Below are 21,342 nucleotides of genomic sequence, written 5' to 3'. Positions count from 1 at the left end.
CCACAAGCAGTTCCATTTTGGCAACTGGGCAATTTTCTAATAATGATGAGTCAAGATCCAGTTTGTAAATATGAAAATTATGAAATCAACATGAAAAATGATGCAACCTTCATATATATTTTAGGAAAATAGGTATAACCACCCCCCCCCCCAAAAAAAAGGAGGGGGAAGAATAGTCTTTCAGGAAGACTTTAAGCAACTTTGATATTCTCTTACACGTTTGTTTATGGTTATGAGGGGCCCTTGCCTGGCTATTTCCTCTGATCATTTACATTGAGTGCTACAGAATTTATCTCATTGTATTAAAGAGTTAGGTGGATGCTTAAAGGTCGGGTTTTTGAAGTGCTCTTTGCAGTTCGTGGCCTCAGCTGCAATGGAAATTCTGAGTTTGTCATTAATGATGAGCAATTCTCTTATTCTATGAAGCAATATATTTTTAACATTGTATATCTAAGTAAACCAAGAAGGCATCTATCAGAATAAAGAAGGAGAAGGAGGGAAGAAAAGAAGAAGAGAAGGATAGAAAGAAGAAGGAAAGAAGGAAGAAAGGAAGGAAAAGGAATAAAACTGAGTAAAAAGGAAACCTTATTCAACTCCTTAGGTGGTACATTTAAGTACTACAGGATGAGCTCTATTTATTCTAAATGCAGTTCCTGCCTTTGGTTATATGAATATATTCAACAGAAAGTTTTGAATATTTAATCTCTTGAGTAAGGTCTCTGAAGGACAACCAAAAAAAATAATGTTTATTGCAAAAGTCAAATACTTCATCATAATATGGAACACATCGTGGCATAGTTTCCTTGAACTTATGATAAAATCTTTTCCAGTGATGTTAGCCATCGTGATGTTACCTAGAACCCCCAGCTCCAGACACTGCCCTGGGTATACTGCTGTAAGCTCCTGACGGATACTCACTTGTTTATTCCTCTGCTAGCCCAATGAGGTAGTTGTTGGTATTATTCCCACCTTACAGAAACATTGAGGCACAGAGAGGTTAGGCAATTGTATACTGGTAAGATGAATGTGGAATTTATCTTTCAAACTGACTTGAGAGACTGATAAGGTATTCTGTGAATAATCGTATGAAATAGCAAGTATAAGCTGGAACTAGCTTGTAAAACTAGAAAAAACTCAGGAGCTGATTCCATGGCCCAGATCCAGAGTAGGCTCATAAACCACTCCAGTAGGCTGCTGTTTTCTTGTATTGTCCTTTGTCTGTTTTGCTTATCTCTATAGCCTTCATCCATACATTTTTACTCTCTTGCTCTCTCTTGTTTCCCTTCTACATGCCCTCCATTTCTGTCCACAATTCAGGTGAAGTGTCAAATTAATTAACTCCAGTTTTTACATGGAGCACAGTACAATGAAGACAGACTCCCCATCCTCTAGGACCTCCATAAAGGAAAGAGTTAAAACTTCATGATTTCCCTAATGAATAGGTTTCAAAGCACTATCTCTCACTGATGAACCAAAGGAGTGATCTTTATTTTCCATGAAGAAATAGCTTATGTACCTTGAGGTCCGTCTGCAAAAATTCCCTTGTGCTTTCTGATGAACAGAAATCTATACTGAACCTGGGTTCTTTGAAAATGAGGACAGTTAAAGACACGATAAGCCCAAGGCCAGTCTGAGGAACTTAGTGGGACCCCATCTAAAACACAAAAAACAAAAAAAAACAACAAGACATTTTACTTTCAAAGTATTGTATGCTGCATATACAGAGTCAAAATGAAAGTATTAAAATTGAAAAATGGAAGTGTGGCTAGTTTTGCTACAATGTTTATCAGTTATGTGTCACCTATTTTTATTACATAAGAAATCAAATCTAGTGTTGTAATGAAAACACTATACAGTGAATTTAAGATAATTCTTGGTGCATTCAGAATGTTCCTGTTTGTTCAGGGACACAGTGCCCTTGAGGTTTCTTCTAAATACTATAATCTTCTGTAAGAAAGGCATTTTTCGATTTTTGAAGCAAGTTGCTCTGTCATTGAACACCTACAATGATTGGATTTTATTCAGCAATTTTTACAGAAGCACAAATGTAACTGTGCACTTGGGCTTTGCATTGTGTCCCTTTATCAGCATTAGGCATGTATTTACACTAGATATCATTTAAGACATTTCTTTTTTAATCTTCCTTCTTTACTATTCACTTAACACCTTAGCTTCCCATTTCCTTAAAGGCCATGACTCTATCTAAATTTACCTAAGGATTTGAAACAGGTAATCTCCAAGAAGGGAAGGGATTGGGGACTGGATTAATCCAAGTGTTTCCTAAAGGGACTGAAAGAAATAAAAGTCATCTTTTAATCATTTTTGCTGAATAAAAATTGAATGAAGTTAAAGAGGTTTAATTTTGATGCTGAGCAAGGTGGTGCAACCTGTAATCCAAGATACATTAGAGGATAATGACTGAGGATCACAAGTTCAAGGCCAGACAACACAATTTAGTGAGACCATGTCTCAAATAAGGAAAATTTAAAAACGTCTGGGTATATATCTCAGTGGTAGAATAACCTTATATTCAATTCCCAATATCAAAAAAATACATACATACACACACACACACACACACATATAACTTTGAATACTTCATATTTTAAAAAATGTTTACTGATAATTTGAAGGATAGCATTTGAATCCTATATGTCCATTAAATCACATTTTCTTTCTACTGTTTTTGTTTTGTTTTGTTTTGTTTTTGATACTGGTGATTGAACACAGTCACTCTATCGCTGAACTACATACCCTTCCCCACTTTTGTTTAATTTTGAAATAGGGCCTATCTAAATTGCTGAGGCTGGCCTTGAACTTGCAATCTTCCTGTAGATTCTCCTCCTTTAGCCTCCCCAGTTGCTGGAAATAAAGCAAGTGCCAAAATGGCCAGCTTCATATTCCATTTTATAATGGTTTACTGAAAATATCATCTTATTTTAAGAAGAACATTGCTAAGAGAGTAGATTCCAAGTGTTTTCACCAAAAAAAGTATATGAAGTAATGCATATGATAATTAGCTCAATTTAGCTATTCACAATATATGCATATCTCAAAACATGTAGTATGTGATAAATATAAACTTTGATTTTCCAATTAAAACTAAATTTAAAAAATTACTCAAGAAACAAAACATAATTCAGTATTTCCAAAAAATCTCAAACCACTTAGAATTTACATGTTTATATATCTATTTGTGTTTATAATATCCACACACGTATACATGTATAAACTACATTTTTAGTATAATTAAGAAATATAGATTTAGTTTTATGCACTCCCTATACTGATGAATATGCAATTTAAAGAACTTGATGTGCAAATTAGTGACCTTAACCAATTTTTATACTCCTTTAAACTGTACTGTTTTCAAAAGTATAATTTAATCCATTCATATAACTATAATTTTACAGCTTCTGTACCTCTAAACAATGAATGTTTCAAGAAGTGAATTACATGCCTTATACCACTAAAGCACTTTGTAAATCTATAAAGATTGTATTAAACTAAAATTTACCCAAGGTAAAATGACATAGAGTTGATACAGATATCCTCCATTTTAATTTTGTTGTATTATTTCATTTTAGTTATATATATATATATATATATATATATATATATATATATATAGAGAGAGAGAGAGAGAGAGAGAGAGAGAGAGAGAGAGAGAGAGAGAGAGAGAGAGAGAGAGATTATTAGAACTCAGAGCCCAACCTCTTATCTCTGGTTTATTTTCCTTTAGAGCAAAAACTATTTTATATAAGAAAACATTCATTTATTTTTATCAGCTTTTTGTCAGAGAGATGATTTTGTCTAAACCTCAAGACAACCAAAGTTAGAATCAAAGAAATAGAAGTAGATGTACTTTATTTTAGACATTAAATAAAGTGTAGACTGGGCACAGTGACACACAACTATATTCCCATTGATTCAGGAGACAAAGGGAGGAAGATTGTAAGTTCCAGGGCAGCTTCTGCAACTCAAGAAGGCCTTGTCTCAAACTAGAAAGGACAGTGGATGTAGTTCAGTGGTAGAGTGCCCCTGGGTTCCATTCCTGGTACCAAAAAATTAATAATAATAATAATAATATTTAAAATAAAGTTTAGGAGACACAATGAAGAATGTGCTGATCTTCCCATGCACAAGAGAATTTGTACTCTTTAGGACATTTGAGCTGGATTAATTATGAACATAAAAAGTATTTTATGTTAAAAATTAAACTAAACAATTATAACTATTATTCAAAAATAGCATTAAACATTCTTACATAGTTTATGCATTACCCAGTACCTTCTTTCCTTCAACATTTGGTTAGAAAATCCTTTTTTAAGCTTAATATGTCAAATTACACTCAAAATGAAATCCCATCCTGTGCTGATAATGGATGTGTATAATAGCCTGAAAGAGCTTTAATGAAGTATAATTTCACTAGTGTGATGCAATAATACATAACCAATTTAATTTGAAACTAAGCCAGTGGTGCAGTAATATATTTATACAACTAATATTGTTAAATTCTTAATTTTCATCCTCTCTTGATTTAAATTACAAGTTCCCTTAAAATGAAATCCACTTAGGAATACCCTAATGATTTTTTACTTTAGCTTTCCTATTGTGACAGCTTTTACAGTTTTTCCCATCATCTTTCCACTTAAATCCTCCATGGGACACTTGAAAAATTCATGTAGAAACAGCAGGAACCCATGTAAAATTTTACAAATTAAACTTCTTAATTGATGATTTTTATAAATCATCTTAAAACATAAGAACTTGTATTACACATATTACATATAATAAAAATACTCAGATATTACCAAACATATCATTTATGATTTTTTTCAATATCTATTAAAATGTTCATTGCTAGTAAAGACACAATCCTCCATTAACATATATTTATCTTTCAATTTTAGGAAGAAGTCTCAAGATTATGTTATTATTAATCTATTTGATGAATGTTCTTGCACATTCTTACAGCTCAGTAGTTATGTCAATATTGGGGCTATAATCATTTGGCTGACAGTTCTGTCTCCCAGAACAATGTGACTTTGTTATCCATGTCTTTATGGTACCCTATCTAATCCAAAATAAACTTGTTCTGATGATAATGTTCAGATAAAAAAAATTATCATTTTGAAAACAAAGTAAAGATTTAAGTACACATTTCAGTCTGTTAACAAAAATAGAGACTACAGTATGAGTGTCTAACAGTTGGAATAGAGACTAACTATTAACCATCAGTATGACAGCATTTGTTGGTACTTTCAGAATATTCATTCCATTATTGACCATTATGGTATAATCTCTGCTGAAAATAACACAAATCCTATATTGATAAAAGAAGGATTCAGCACCCTTAAAAAAAAAAGTACTGTCTGATAATAATAAGTGTCTATTTTGCTGCTCCAGTATATATTATTTGGACTTGAACTTTATTTTGAATATGCTACAAGGTTTAATTTGATCAATTTTAATTACACTAAAAAATAAAGCAAGACTGTTTGACACTGTTCTTTCTTTTTTTAATAGTGGCTAGCATTCAGAAACTTCCGGCAGCTTCTGTTCTAACAGACATCAACTTCCCAATGAAAGGACGGAAAGGAATGGTTGACTGGGCAAGAAATTCAGAAGATAGGGTAGTTATTCCAAAAAGTATTTTCACTCCTGTGTCTTCAAAAGGTAATCACTACATAATCTGAGTTTTGAACAAAACATTTCTGATGAAGTCATTTAATGAAACCCTAGGTGTAAACATTAAACAATTTTGACACAATTTACAGTCATGATTCCAAACTAATTTTGTAAATATAGACAACTTACACTTGGCTTACAAATCTCTGAATTTACTGAAGGAAAGGATCCATTAAAGTGAGAGGAAAACATACAAGTACAAATTATTGCATTATGCATACAAACTCATTTCTACTTCCGCCTCATGTTAAAATTTGCTTTGGTTAGAAGATATTATTTTGGCACATAGAAACAAATTTAGGGGGAAAAATTAAGATTTAAGACCATTTTAAGTAGCCTTTAAAATTAATGGCTATCATCAAAAGTGACATTGTAGTCTTAATTGTTGCTTTGGAGACTTTGATCTTAAAACTAAAGGCTACAAAAGAAAAATCAGCTCTTTTTCTTCAAGTCATTGGGTATTTAAACTTTTAAATGCAACTATAGCTGATTCTTGTCTCAGCCTCTACCAAAAACATGTCTTATAGTAGTGTAATTAATATGCAGAGTGTGTACTCAAACTGCCCCATGCAGAGTTAGAACACTTCTCAGTACCTAGCAGCATCTTTTTAACAGCTGTACTGGAATCCCCTTGGGATTAACAGATTAAAGTTTTATAAAACAGTATTTTTCTTGCTGTTTTCCTAATATTTTTAATTCTATTCTTTCTAGAATTAGATGAATCATCCGTATTTGTTCTTGGAGCAGTCCTCTACAAAAATTTAGATCTCATTTTGCCCACTTTGAGGTAAGCTACAAATTAACACACTGTTGCAAACCTTATAAATTATTCTAAAATGTGATTATAGTTCATTCTATGAAAATAGTCAAACAAGCCTTGGTAACACAAAGGGCTTTTTTGTAAATGAAATAGAAAATATCAGCTTATCGAACAGGTTATTAACATATTATGCATTTCAAAACAACTAGGGAAGATAATTTTGGTGTCTTATTGTAGCCCTGCAATTTTTTGTACCTAATCATGACTTGCCTAAAGACTAAAGAGTGAAAAGAAAGAACTCAAGTCTCTATAATAGAATGGGTCATTGTAAAATTAATCTGTCTTCTTGCTTTATTTGTACTTAATGATACTGTTCATCAACTTTACGTGAAATTAAAGGAGTACTGGGATGACTGGGGAAACATGCTTTTATTCTTCATTTGCACAAGATCTCAATTAGCTTCAAAATATATTTTCAGTTACAGGGACATTAAGAGAAAATGCTATTGTTCAATTAGATAACAGTTTTGGAAGAAATCCATTGATTTCTTTTCTGTCAGACATTTAAAAAAGCAAGTAGTAATTCAACTAACATTTATGTGTTCTGTTGTCTGTCTACTTTGCCAAATCTCACAGAAAACAAAATTCACATCTCCTTGGACAGTGATCCTATTACTGACGATGATCTGTTTCCTCCACACCACCTCATTTTGGAGGATTGATACAAAGTTGTATTTTGGTTAAACACAGCCATAGTTGTGCTGAGATATCTCCCCACACTTTCATAAATAAAGCAAAGATTTTAGGGAGGACAGCATATGAATGATATGTACAGTTATGCCAGTGCTACAATGTATACTCTAATAAATAAAAACAATTAGAGTTCCATCCAGCAGCAAAAGGCCACCCAAGGAAGTGACAATGACTAGGCATGACTTTTGGAAAAAATCTCTGCATGAAGCACATGATTAATGCAAGAGGTGAATTATCCCAAGTCCTTACTGATGCAAACCTTTTTCTCCTTCAGCCATAGAGACAATCATGGGAAGTTATATTTTCTATAGTGTCCTCTGGCTGGAACTGGACTTTGTGAACTTGGATATATTTGAATTTGGTTGCATTTTGTTAATACAATATTTTCAAAATTAATAAGTTTACTCTCAACTTTGCTACTGGTTTTATTAAAATACATTGGTATATATAATCACAGATCAAAATCTTTCATAGTTATAATGCTACCTTCCCTCTAAAAGGAAAAAGAGGAGATATGTTGGAAAGAAAAAGCTAGACCCTTATTTCCATAAGGAATTAATTTATGTAAGGTTTAATTTTTAAGAGTTCTAGACTAGACATAGTCTTAAAAATCAGGACTGATTAAAAGATTTCAATGTATCATGACAAGAGTTTTATAAACTTGTCCAGTCACCACACAATTCAATTCAATGGCCTTCATTTCAACTTAAAATAAAAGCACATTTATGTGTAACAAAACTAATAAACTCTTTGTTCCTGAGGGCAAGAGTAAATGCAAAATAATTATTCAACATGAAATGTTTTTGATTACGAGTTTCCCTCTAGATATCCAACAAAGTTGCATAATTAACTTTGTTCTGTTTATCATAGAACTCATTCACCTACACAAATGAAGTCAAATTATCCCACCATTTTATGAATCCATGAAGTCAAGGAAATTGGAAATTTATCTAGGGACATCAGTCTTTTCTGTAAAAAGAAAAAAGAAACATTCAATTATTGGTTGCATTTTTTTTTTTAATCATGGGAGGAACAGGTGTCACTTACAGTGTATGAATATGCTAATGGATCCATTGTGTATAATTTAATGAATAGAGCAGAATAGTCTAGAAGAACTATCCAAATACCACCTGAGACACACAGGGATTCCAACAGACTCTTGGGCAAGTCACTGAAATTTTTTCATGTGAAAATTGCACTTAAATGTTCTTCCCAACTTCAAAAAGTTTTAGGTTTGGTCTCCAGCCCTTAGATCAAAACAAACTACATATATATACATGTATATATATATATATATGTATATGTATATACACATATATATACACATACTATGTATTTATATAAATATATAAATTAGTATATATATTTATACCAATATATAAATATATAAAAATATTCATTTATTTATTATAATTATATATTTGTATAACTATATAAATTAATATATATGTATGTTTATCCAACATATAAATATATAGTATATATATCATATGATATAATGTATATTATATATACTATATAGTATATATAGTATATATTATTTATGGAATATATATAGTAAATATTAATATATTTATATACTAATTTATGTAGTGCATATTTATATATTAGCATATATATTATATATATTATATATTAGTATATATTCTATATTACATAATATAAAAATATATACTATATATAATCAGAGATTTCTTTTTTCATATTTCCTTTTTTTAATTGATTTTATTTTTTAAATACATGACAGCAGAATGCATTACAAATCTCATTACACATATAGAGCACAATTTTTCATATCTCTGTTTGTATATAAAGTATTTTCACAGCAATTCTTGTCTTCATACATGTACTTTGGATAATTATGTCCATCACATTCCACCATCATTTCTAACCCCCTGTCCCCTCCCTTTGCCTCCCACCCCTCTGCCCTATCTAGAGATCATCTATTCTCCAATGCTTCCCCTCCCTACCCACTATGAGTCAGTCACCTTATATCAGAGAAAACATTCTGCATTTTTTGTGGGGGGGATTGGCTAACTTCACTTAGCATTATCTTCTCCAACTCTCTCCATTTACTTGCAAATGCCATGATTTTATTCTCTTTTATTGCTGAATAATATTCCATTGTGTATATATGGCACATTTTGTTTATCCATTCATCTACTGGAGGGCATCTAGGTTGGTTCCAGAGTTTAGCTATTGTAAATTGTGCTGCTATAAACATTGATGTGGCTGTGTCCCTTCAGTATGATGTTTTTAAATCCTTTGGATATAGACTGAGAAGAGAGATAGCTAGATCAAATGGTGGTTCCATTCCCAGTTTTCCAAGGAATCTCCATACTGCTTTCCATATTGGCTGCACCAATTTGCAGTCCCACCAGCAATGTATGAGTGTGTCTTTTTCTACATGTTCTTAGGTTGAAGTCCTTTGTAACCTCTGTATAAGAATTAGGAATATTTAGTGAATATAAATTTACAGTTAGAAAGAAAAATAAGTCTTGTACTCTATTGCATAGTAGCATGACTATAGGTAACAATAAAATATTATATATTTCATAAACCCTAGAAAAGAATTTTGAATATTCTTACCACAAAAAAATGATGTTTGGTATGATAAATATGCTAATAACCCTGATTTGAACATTACACAATATATCCACTACAAAACTTCACATTGTTCCTCATAAATAAATGCAGTTATTATGTGTCAAGTAAAAACAAAATACTTTCAGAGATAAACATAAATATGTATACCCACACATACTTTTTATCTACGAAGTTATTCAGTAAATATAGATACCATAGAAAACTATATTCATATTAGGTCTTCCACCAGAAATAATGACAAAAGATGACTAAGGATGAAATGTTAGTTTAACCCTAAGTACCTGTATGAAAACATGAATGGTGTAAACATACTTTGTGTACAACCAGAGATATGAAAAATTGTGCTCTTTATGTGTAATATGAATTATAATGCATTTTGCTATTATATATAACAAATTAGAATTTTTTAAAAAAATTTTAAAAATGTTAGTTTAAATAATCTTTAAAGGTGAAACACCTGGTGTTTACTTATTTTCTGTTAACTCATACAAGAAATCATGACCACTAAGCACTCCCAGTATTGTTTTTCTAATTTTCAAAAAACATCTCCCAGAAAGTGAGTATCCCAATGACAGATCTGCTAAGTAAAGAATACATCTTTTAACAGACAAGTGTGATATCTTTGTGAGTCACTCAGCAAATTTACTGGTGGAATTTAACGGTCCAATATTAATTCTTTTGAGTCTCCTCCAATCTTAAGACTCCCAGAACAGTGCTTACTAAATAATAAAGGGTCAATGAGTTTTTTTCTGGAATAATTAATTATCTTATGTGCTAGAATGTCATGTCTAAGCCAGTCTTTTAAAGTAAGGCATACAGTCACTTAGTGTTTAAACTATGGAAATATCTTAGGAACAAAGAAATAAAATACACATATCCTCTTGTTTTATTCTGTTAGTCTGTGTGAACTGAGCCCAAAGAGAAAGGGTAATCTTCTTTCTTAATGAAAAAATGTACAATTTTTTTCTATATGTTTAGTTATTGTTTATAAATTCTCATGAAATATTTTCTTCAGTGATCATTTTACTAATTATCTATTGAAATGTTTGGAAGCATGTTTCCCCATATGTCAAACAATATTAGATTTGCTGTTAGGTTCCCTGATTTTTACATGATGTTATATAATCATTTTTAAAATGATGCTTTGCATAATTTCCCTTGGGAGGACTATGAGGGAGGACTTAATATGATGTTTCAAATAAATATAATTTAAATATTTTTCTTCATACAAAAGCATAAATAATCTTGCATGTTGACTCTTTTTATTTAGGTACTTCTTTTCTCCTATTAACCTAATATTCATTCAACTATTATTCAAGCTGCAATTTTTATTTTACTGTTTGAAATGAGATGAATTCAAATTGTTCCTTGAAGGAAATGTGTTCCACTCAAGTCTAAACTAAATAGGTGCCATTCTCAGCCTCTTATATTTTCCTTCTTCAGAATAATTTTTTAAACTTAAAAATTATAGAGCTATATGATAGTGATGTGCAACATCCTTTAGAATTTAATGTCACCTGGAATTTCGTTTCAAAGATGAGGTATCTATGATCCTTATTGCTTGAGTGACCTGCCTAAGATTTTATGTTTAGCAGGTAAATGAGTTCTAATCCAACTTAAGTCTTTGTTTGGAAACCAGGACTTTCACTGTATCTCTCTGCCTCTGTGCTGCTAATATTGATTGTTTTAAGCAATAAAATCCATGCATTTATTTTATAGTGTGTGAATATACATGAGTCTGCAAAGCATCATGTAAGGCCCAGAAGGAAGTGGCCATGAGTGGAATGTGTCAGGGAGCTCTGAGATTGGCCTAGGAGCCCAAACCTGGGCTGTTAAATTTGAGGCCTAAATTTCTTATACCTTTCTTCTCCTCATGACCACTTACATGCCTGACAAAAGAAGGCTAGCCAGTCCAGATCAGAAGGTGAAACACCATCACAGAGAGCCCTCTCACATCAAGAATTCAAACATCTTCAGCTTGGCAAGTCCATAAACTACTGTGAAAATTTTAATTCATAACATTTTTGGAGGCCAACCTGATTACATTAAGAACCTTAAAAATGGATTATCATTGATATGGCAACTCTAAATCCAAAAATTTATCTCAAGGAAAAAGAATAGTATTTCCAAACACACACTGAAGCCAGGAATTCAGGAAATAGTTGTAAACAATTCACTCTTTGATTCATTTAATAAATGCAGTTTCCAGTATTGTGGAAAACCACAAAACTTCTCAGTAGGTGAGCAGTATGTAATTTCCCTGGTAAGACACATGGAAAATACAACAATGTTTTCTGAAAACAAACAAAATACATTTCAATGTACCCATTAGCATATGAGATAGTATGAAGAATCTAACTAAAATTACATAAAAATTCTACTCTAATATTAATATGCCAGGAAAATACAGATTAAGTAAGAACTACAACATATTCATAAAGCCAAAGTAGTTGGAAAATTACCTTTGAAATAGTAACAAATTTCAGTCAGGCATGGTGGTACACACCTGTAGTCCCAGAGGCTCGAGAGGCTGAGACAGGAGGATCGAAAGTTCAAAGCCAGCCTTAGCAATGGCAAGGTGCTAAGCAACTCAGTGAGACCCTGTCTCTAAATTAAATACAAAATAGGGCTGGGGATGTGGCTCAGTGGTTGAGTGCCTCTGAGTTCAATCCCCAGTCTATACCTCCCCCCAAAACTAACAAATTTCAATAATGCAAAATCACATGAATTTCTAACAAGCACATTAACAATAAAGATAAATGATACTGAACTTTTTATATATTTATGAAATTAATCATTTGAGTTCCAAATATTAAAGGAATTAGACACACACAGAAAAAGAAAATGAAATAAATACTCTTGGAAACAAACAAGAACACCAGAACACACTGAAAACCCTCAACCTGAGCAGTCAGCATTCTCAAGAACATGTGTTCTTTACTTTCAGGACCTAAACTTTGAAGCTTCCTTCTTCTTTCTCAGTATAATAAAAAATACTGTAATTGTATGACAATCTGTATTTTAGAGTTCCCTATCATAAAGACATTATGAATTAAAATTGTGCACAGTGATAGCAAATTGGCATGAAAGTAGTATAAAATATTACATAGGAAGAGCATAATTAACAAAAATCTGGGCTTAATTTGGCCATACCTTTTTTGCAATTTTTTTTTTAGTTGTTGATGGATCTTTATCTTATTTGCTTATTTATATGTGGTGCTGGGAATCAAATGCAATGCCCCACACGTACAAGGCAAGTGCTCTACCACAGAGCTACAACTCCAGCCCCTTGGCCATACCTTTTAAAAGGGAAAATAAATCTGTGATCACTTAGCAAGCCAGTGATTTTAAGTGCTGTATGTTAAAAAACTGAACTAATTCTAATTAGTTTCAAAGGTCTAAGTAGCTGAGCCTTACTTTTCAGTAGCCATGAGGGAATTTTAGTTTTAAAAATGAATATATATTTCTTATTTTTAATTTTGTTATATAGGACAACAGAATGCATTAAAATTCATATTACACATATAGAGAATAATTTTTCATATCTCTAGCTGTACACAAAGTAGAGTCACATCCTTCCTGTCTTCATACGTGTACTTAGGGTAATACGGACCATCGCATTCCACTGTCTTTCCTACCCATATCCTCCCTCTGTTGCCCTCCCTCCCTTTTTCCTTTACCCTATCTAGAGTGCATTTAATCCTGCCATCCCTCCCTCCCCACCAAAGCATAATATGAATCAGCATCCTTAAATCAGATAAATCATTTGGCATTTGGCTTTTTGGGATTGACTAATTTCACTTAGCATTATATTCTTCAGCTCCGTTCGTTTACATGCAAATGCCATGATTTTACTGTCTTTTAATGCTGAATAATATTCAATTGTGTATATGTACCACGTTTTCTTTATCCATTCATCTACTGAAGGGCATCTAGGTTGGTTCCACAGTTTAGCTATTGTGAATTGTATTGCCATAAACATTGATGTGGCTGTATCCCCTGTAGTATTCTGTTTTTAAGTCCTTTGGGTATAAATCAAGGAGAGGAATAGCTGGGTCAAATGGTGGTTCCATTCCCAGTTTTCCAAGTATTCTCCATACTGTTTTTTATATTGGCTGCACCAATTTTCAGTCCCATCAGCAACGTTTGTGTGTGCCTTTTCCCCATATCCTTCCCAACACTTATTTTTGTCTGTATTCATAATAGCTGCCATTCTGACTGGAGTGAGATGAAATCTTAGAGTGGTTTTTATTTGCTTTTCTCTAATTGCTAAAGATGTTGAACATTTTTTCATATATTTGTTGATTGATTGTATATCTTCTTCTGAGAAACGTCTGTTCAGTACCTTGGCCCATTTATTGATTGGATTATTTGGTTTTTTGGTGTTAAGATTTTTGAGTGCTTTATATATCCTAGAGATTAGTGCCCTATCTGATGTGCTTGTGATAAAGATTTGCTCCCATCCTGTAGGCTCTCTATTCACCTCACTGATTGTTTCTTTTGCTGAGAAGAAGCTTTTTAATTTGAATCCATCCCATTTATTGATTCTTGGCTTTAATTCTTGCACAATAGGAGTCTTATTAAGGAATTTGGGGCCTAATCCAACATGATGGAGATTTGGGCCTACTTTTTCTTCCATTGGGCACAAGGTCTCTGGTTGAATTCCTAGGTCCTTAATCTACTTTTTTGAGTTGAGTTTTGTACATGGTGAGAAATAGGGGTTTAATTTCATTTTTTTGCTTATGGAGTTCCAAAATGAATATATTTTTCTTAAAGATTTTGATGAAGTCCCCTAGTTCCCAGAATATTTGAAATCATCGATTTTATTTTTGCTTCATTTAAATTGGGGATGTCATTTAAAGCAATTACGAAAATACTTAATTTTGAAGCTATATGAATGATACATCTAAAAATGGAAAAAATACTGCAGAAATTTTAATAACTTTCATTAAACCATAAGCATAGTTTTACATATTTTATGTGGCTACCCTTTATATGTACCCCTAATTCTGCTGTTTCCTCCACTAAAATTTTTCCTGGAATATCACATTACATTTTTTATTATGGTAAAAACACAACAGAATTTACCATCTTGACTATTTTTAAGTGTGCAGTACAATAGTTATCTATGTACACTTGTTGTGTTACAGTTGTCTAGAACTTTTTCATCTTGCCAAATTGAAGTGCTATTCCACTAATAAACAAATTTTATTCTCCACTCCCTCCAGTCCTTGGCCACCACCATCTACTTTCTTTCTGTAAGTGTTCAACCACCCTAGATCTCATATTCATGGAATCATATAGTATTTGTCCTTTTTGTTTTGTGATTCATTTATTTCAACAAGCATGATGTCCTGCAGGTTTGTCCATGTGGTAGCATGTGACCAGATTTCCTTCTATCCAAGGCTGAATATTCTTTATATATATATACCAACTTTTGGCAATTATGGATAATACTTGATGAACAGGCATGCAAATATTTCTCGAGGGTCTTAATTTTATTTATTTTGAATATATTCAGAAGTGGGATTATAGAATCATATGGTAATTCTACTTTTTACTTCTTTTCAGAAACTTCCAATACTGTACTCCAAAAAGTCTGCAACATTTTACATCATCATCAACATTATACATGAATTCAAATTCTTACCAACACTTGTTATTTTGTTTTCCATTTTTAATAGTAACTGTCCTAATAGTTGTGAGATGATATATTATTGTGGTTTTGATTTGCATTTCTCTGACGATTAGTGATATTGAATATCTTTTCATGTGCTTGTTGCTTATCTGTGTAACTGCTTTGTAGAAATAACTATTCATATATTTTGGCCATATTTTAATAAGATTATTTGAGGGATTGGACTACTGTTGAGTTATAAGAGTTGTTTTTTGTATTCTGGATATGACCCATTATCAGATATGTGGCTTAAATATATTTTCTCTCATTCTCTAAGTTAGTCTTTTACTGTATTATTTTCTTTTCTGAACAAAGATTTTTTTTAAGTTCAATATAATTCATTTGTCTTATCTTTTATTTCGTATATTCTTGGTGTCATTGTCAAGTAATTGTCAAATCCAATGTCATGAACCTTTTTTTCCCTTTTTATTTTATTTATTTATTAATTTATTTATTGTGTGTGTGTGTGGGGGGGGTTATTATTTTTAAGTTTTACATTTTGGCCTTTATCTTAGTACTGCTTTTGCTGCACCTCTTAAACTTGGTATGTTGTAGTTTTACCTTCATTTGTAGCAAGGCATTTTTTGATATCTGTGATTTCTTTATCAACACATTACTTGTGTTAACTTTCATATATTTGCAAAATATCCTATTTTCTTTTTGCTGTTGATTTCTAGTGTTGTTCTACTGTATTTAGAAAATATACTTGTTATAATTTCAGTCATCTTCAGTTTAATAAGACTATTTTATGGGTGATATACTCTGGAGAATATTCAGTGTGTCCTTGAGAAGAAACTGTATTCTGCTGTCATTGTATGTAGGTATGTTAGGTCCTTCTACAGTGCTACTCATGGCCCATTTTCTTTTTTAATCTTCTGTTTAATTGATCTATACTTTATTGAAAGAGTTGAAATCTAGGATTATTATTTATTTCTCACTTTGTTTTGTCAGTGTTTACTTCATATATTTGTGTGCTTATACATTTAGATTGGCACATCTTACTGGAAAATTGATCATTTTATCATAACATTTTTTTTTTATCTTTTGTGACAGTTTTTGACCTAAGTTCTATTATGACTAAGTATAGCCCAATCCTACTCTTTCAGTTACCATTTACATGAAATATTTTTTAAATCCTTCACTTTATGTATTTTGGTATAGTTAAAGTAAGTCTCTTATAGTCAGCTGCTTTGAAATTTTAATCATTTATTAATTCTCTTTGATATATGGTTTGTGTGCCCTAAACATCTTAAGATTGCAAAGACTATGCAGAATCAGTTGAATCTCCTTTGAATGGATGACTTTACACATTTTTAAATGTTTTAGATATCAAGTAGCACAAATCTCAAGGACAGGAAAGAATTTTATTACTTTATTCATGAAATCCATTTGGCTATAAGATCTGCTTTCCTAGCTATGAATATAAACGCATACGCAGCCAGGACGCATTAGTAGATCACAAAGCCTGACATGGCACATCAGAAGCCAGATATTCACTTATGCAAATTATAATAAATTGATGGAATAAATTGAAGAAATTTTGTACAGTATACACTTTTTTTAAAAAGGGGGAGCCACTGCATAATATAAATTCTTATTTTACTTGTATTAATTATTTGCATACCATGATATTAGCATTACATATTAAGCCAACATGGTAAAAACTTCGATATTTTGTTCAGAATGTGTTTGTATTTAATAAAACATTCAAACATGTTTTGAGCACTAAAATATGCCCAGCATAAGGCAAATGTCTACATAAATGTAGACACCATTCTCACCATTCACAAGAGTTTACCCTTGTGGAAAGAGACATGTATAGAACCAATGGATGCTGTGATAGAATTTGGTATGAGTTACTGTGGTGTGGCAAAAGGTAAGGGGTACCCATGCAAATTAGATAAGTACGCCTGAATGCATAAATTGATTGTCATGTATACTTTCCCAATTAAATTCTAACTAATTACAACACACCTAGCAAAACCATGACATATACTAGGGACCTTCTCCAACAGGCCAGTTATTGAATAACTGATGAACCTGACCCCAAATAGTAATCTACATAGGGCTCCCCACTGCTCAGTACCAAAACTCCCCATATTCCCAGAACACACAAAGAAGTTCATAAGTATCTTAACATAATTGCAAATTCTTAAATAGAATACACGTGCTTACATTTTCCAGTAATTTATCCATTTATGTAACTTGAAAAATAATACAAATACCTTTTTACTATAAAATTACCTAACATTAATTAAAATTGGCAGTCACTGGGTTTCATTTATAGCAAAAGGAAAAAAAGATTTTAAACAGAACCAGAGTAAGGGGGCAGATTGAATTTGAGTGGTGTGTCAATATTTTAGTTTTATATAACCGAACAAGAATTCAAACATATTCAGGCTAACCTGAATAAAGAATTAGCATCTGTGTGTTCAGTGCCTGATTTTTTTCTTTGGGAGAAACCTGCAAAATTTTTCTGGTGGTAACACAGACATTCCCAGAACTCTATGCTATAGACACCTTGTCATTCTCCAAGAGGCCTGTCAACTCTGCTAATACGATCAGTCACCCAGGATGGCCTTCCAGCTTTGTTAATTCCATTTATTTCCATCCGATTTCCTGATTAATTTTACTCACAGACAAGATAATTTGGCAAAAGTAACTTGATGTTTAGAGCTTAGTGTTATATCTTTCTCAACATAGCTTAGTGTTATATTTTTCTCAACATAGCTTACCTGACTGATTTAACATTAAATGAAACAAAGGACAACTAACTGACTGTCTGTTTGCAACCACTTGCATTCCAAGAAAAGCAAAATATATTCATGACTTATGGATTTTTCCCTGTTTACTATTTGGTACATACCTTCTTGTGTATGAATTTGTTATTTGACTAAATATATGAGAAACTGAGTTAAAAATGTTGTTCCACTCCAAGTATGCTTCCAGTTCCTCTACTACTAAATACAGTAAATTCCAAATTGTGGAATAGTTCAGCATAATTTTCTAGAAAGTTATATCTTGTGTCAAATATGAGCCCATTAGAGGAAACATCATCATAATGAATGTGAGGTTCAATATAACTCTACCACATTAAAACTACAGTACTTTGATAATATGACTGTTTTTAAAAAGTGGGTTTTGTAAGTTTAAACATACTTTTATCATAAGACCAAACAATTCCACTCCCAGAATTTACCCAAGACACATGAAAATAAATGTCCACACAGAGTTTGTATGGCAATTATTCATAATAGCCATACAGGTCTATTCATAAAAGTTAAAAACCAAAATAGCCCAAAGTTCACTTATTTAATTGATAAATATATAAATAAATGGTGGTACATCTATTTCACGGAATATTACTTAGCCATAAAAAAGAACCAAAAAGTATGAATCTCAAAAATATTATGCTGAGTTGAACTAAGTCAAAAACAGTGTAGTATATGATTCTATTGAAATGAAATGCTAGAAAGGGTCAATTCATAATGACAGCCTGTCCATGGTTTCTGGGATCATGGAGAGGAGGGGACCAAGTCAAAGGAGATCAAGGAAATTATTTAGTGCAAGGAATTGGTTATCTGTTTTGATTGTGGGGGTGTTTACATGCTACTAATCTCCCCAAATAGTATCTGTCCTTTGAAAGAGCAGATGATTATTTCACATCTTCAAAGAGGGATGAATATACTTAATTTTTGTGTGTGTGTGTATAAAAGTACAATCAAGTTTTTCAATCTTTAAATAATGGGTGATCTATAGCATTTTATAAATTTTAAATGGAAATTTTTAAGAACTAGGAAAATTTGGTTCAGTTATGTTATTCCATATAAAATCAATTTAATTTTTTTTGTGTGTGTGAATGAACTGCACTTGGTATGGTATTTCAAAAAAACATGTATGTTTCTTTGAGGACACTGAGATTAAGCAGCAGCCTGTAAATATTTGCTGAAATGAATGGGAGTGAGAATTTGCAACAACACTTATTTAAAGGCTGCTTGCTCTCACGTTGTTCCAAATTCCAAATTTTCATCTTAATGCATTTTGGGAGAATCCAAAAACTGCCAAGACGGCACTTTGAAAGAAGAGAATTTGGTCTCCTGAAGAATAAAACTGCTAGATCCTCCTTGAGATAATGAATTCTGTTCATTCAAAGATTGCCTGAAGGTGTGAGTTCACAGTCCATTGCTCTTCTGGGTGAATCAGGTTTAAGTAATTGGAAGCTTGTCAATAGTGATGTTTTTTCACCTTTTCTGTATCTAAAATGGTAAAATGGTTCTTTTTCCCCAAATTTTCTAGGTTCAGATAGAGTTCGTTTATAACAGTAAATTGACTGTCTTTCCATGAATAACCTCATATCTATGTTTCAACTTAGGATGTATTTAATGTCATCCCAACAGGTATTGAGCAGTATGAATTATAGTTTTCATCCTTTCTTCTTTTAATCATAATTATTCTGTTTCAGAAATTATACTGTTGTTAATTCCAAAATCATCGTGGTCACAATAAGGCCTGAACCCAAAACAACTGACTCGTTTCTGGAGATAGAGCTAGCTCATTTGGCTAATGTAAGTACTATCTACTTGGCATTCAGTTGCTTTCAGAATTACCCTTTAAAGAAGATCAACAATAATTCCTTGAACCAATAGTGTCAGAACACGTTTTTTAAGCTTTTATAGTTGGAAATGTATTCATTTGTTATGATCACATATAAACAGGACACTATATTGTTCTATGTTTTTGTTCCTGATAAAGCACTCTTCAATTTATCCAAGATAATAGTTAATAAATTAGTTTTCTGTGCATACATCTTTAGCGAACTCTATGCTAGACTTGGGGAATAAGATGTGAACAAAAGCTTAGTTCACTGTGTGATAGGAAACACTGGCACATAAATTCATGGATTTGAATTTCATGCAGCAACAGAACTTATAAAATTAGCACAAAGGAGATCAGTTGACTTGGGAATGTGGAGTGAGTCGGGCAGCAGGTTTCAACATTTAAGTCCAGCTTTGGGGAAGGGGCTTTATAACTTCCCGAGTGCTCCACTGGTCTAAATTTCAATCTTCCATCATCCCAGAATGACAAGCACCTTTCCTTAAGTCCATTCAACTGCAACTGAAATGCTTTAAATCGTGCTCAGTTCTATATTGAAATTAATTTTTTTTATCATTTATACATTCACTTTAAATACTTAAATGATTAATGGGTAAGGACAAGGAAGGTAATTCTTATCAAGAATTATCTCCTCATAATACTTTCATACTTCCTGTATTAAAGTTGTCCAATCTTATCTTGTATGCATATGTATTTTTATTATTTCTTGAAATGTTTTTATCAAGTTGACTTTAATATTAAAAAAGAAGCAAAAAGTGATTAAGCCATTTCCCCAAGTTTATATAATTAGAGAATGACATAATAGAATTCATACTCACATCCTTTGGGCTGCAAAACTTGTGTAATTTCTGCCATTGTATAATTTCTGATTTCCTCAAGAAATTAGCCTTAGTTTCATAGAAAATGATAATCATCTTCCCCATGAACTGCTTTTTGCTAAGCTGCCTCAGGCTTCCTAGACTGTTTAATGAAAACTGCAAATCTTTCCTCAATAACTTTCAAATATCACAATTAATATTTGAAAAATTAGGTCTTTTGCTACTTTTGCCAAAATGTGACCATACTGGTTGTTTCTAATCTCAAGAATGTTTTATTTCTTTAATATCTACTTCCTCATACCTTCCTATAGCTCTAATCTCATTACTGTCCTAAAAATTGGGAGACGCATTTGAACATTTGAACATGTGCTTTTGAATAAGGAGCGTATTTGTGTGTTCAAGATTGTCTATGAAAATGTCTA

At 32.1% G+C, this 21,342-nt stretch overlaps 1 protein-coding gene across 1 annotated transcript in view; it reads left to right on the top strand.

The window, feature by feature from the left end:
- The window catches only part of Adgrb3 (adhesion G protein-coupled receptor B3), a 687,882-nt gene that overhangs the window by 373,895 nt on the left and 292,645 nt on the right, over positions 1-21,342 (top strand). The window contains exons 12-14 of the mRNA XM_071613277.1: positions 5,530-5,679; positions 6,403-6,478; positions 19,951-20,053. Coding sequence (XP_071469378.1) covers positions 5,530-5,679; positions 6,403-6,478; positions 19,951-20,053 — 329 coding nt within the window. The remainder of the gene's footprint in view (positions 1-5,529; positions 5,680-6,402; positions 6,479-19,950; positions 20,054-21,342) is intronic.

Source organism: Marmota flaviventris, chromosome 6 (assembly GCF_047511675.1).
Source record: "Marmota flaviventris isolate mMarFla1 chromosome 6, mMarFla1.hap1, whole genome shotgun sequence".
Taxonomy (NCBI): Eukaryota; Metazoa; Chordata; class Mammalia; order Rodentia; family Sciuridae; genus Marmota; species Marmota flaviventris.
Note: the sequence above shows the minus strand (reverse complement) of the source record. Positions and strands in the feature narration are given on the sequence as shown.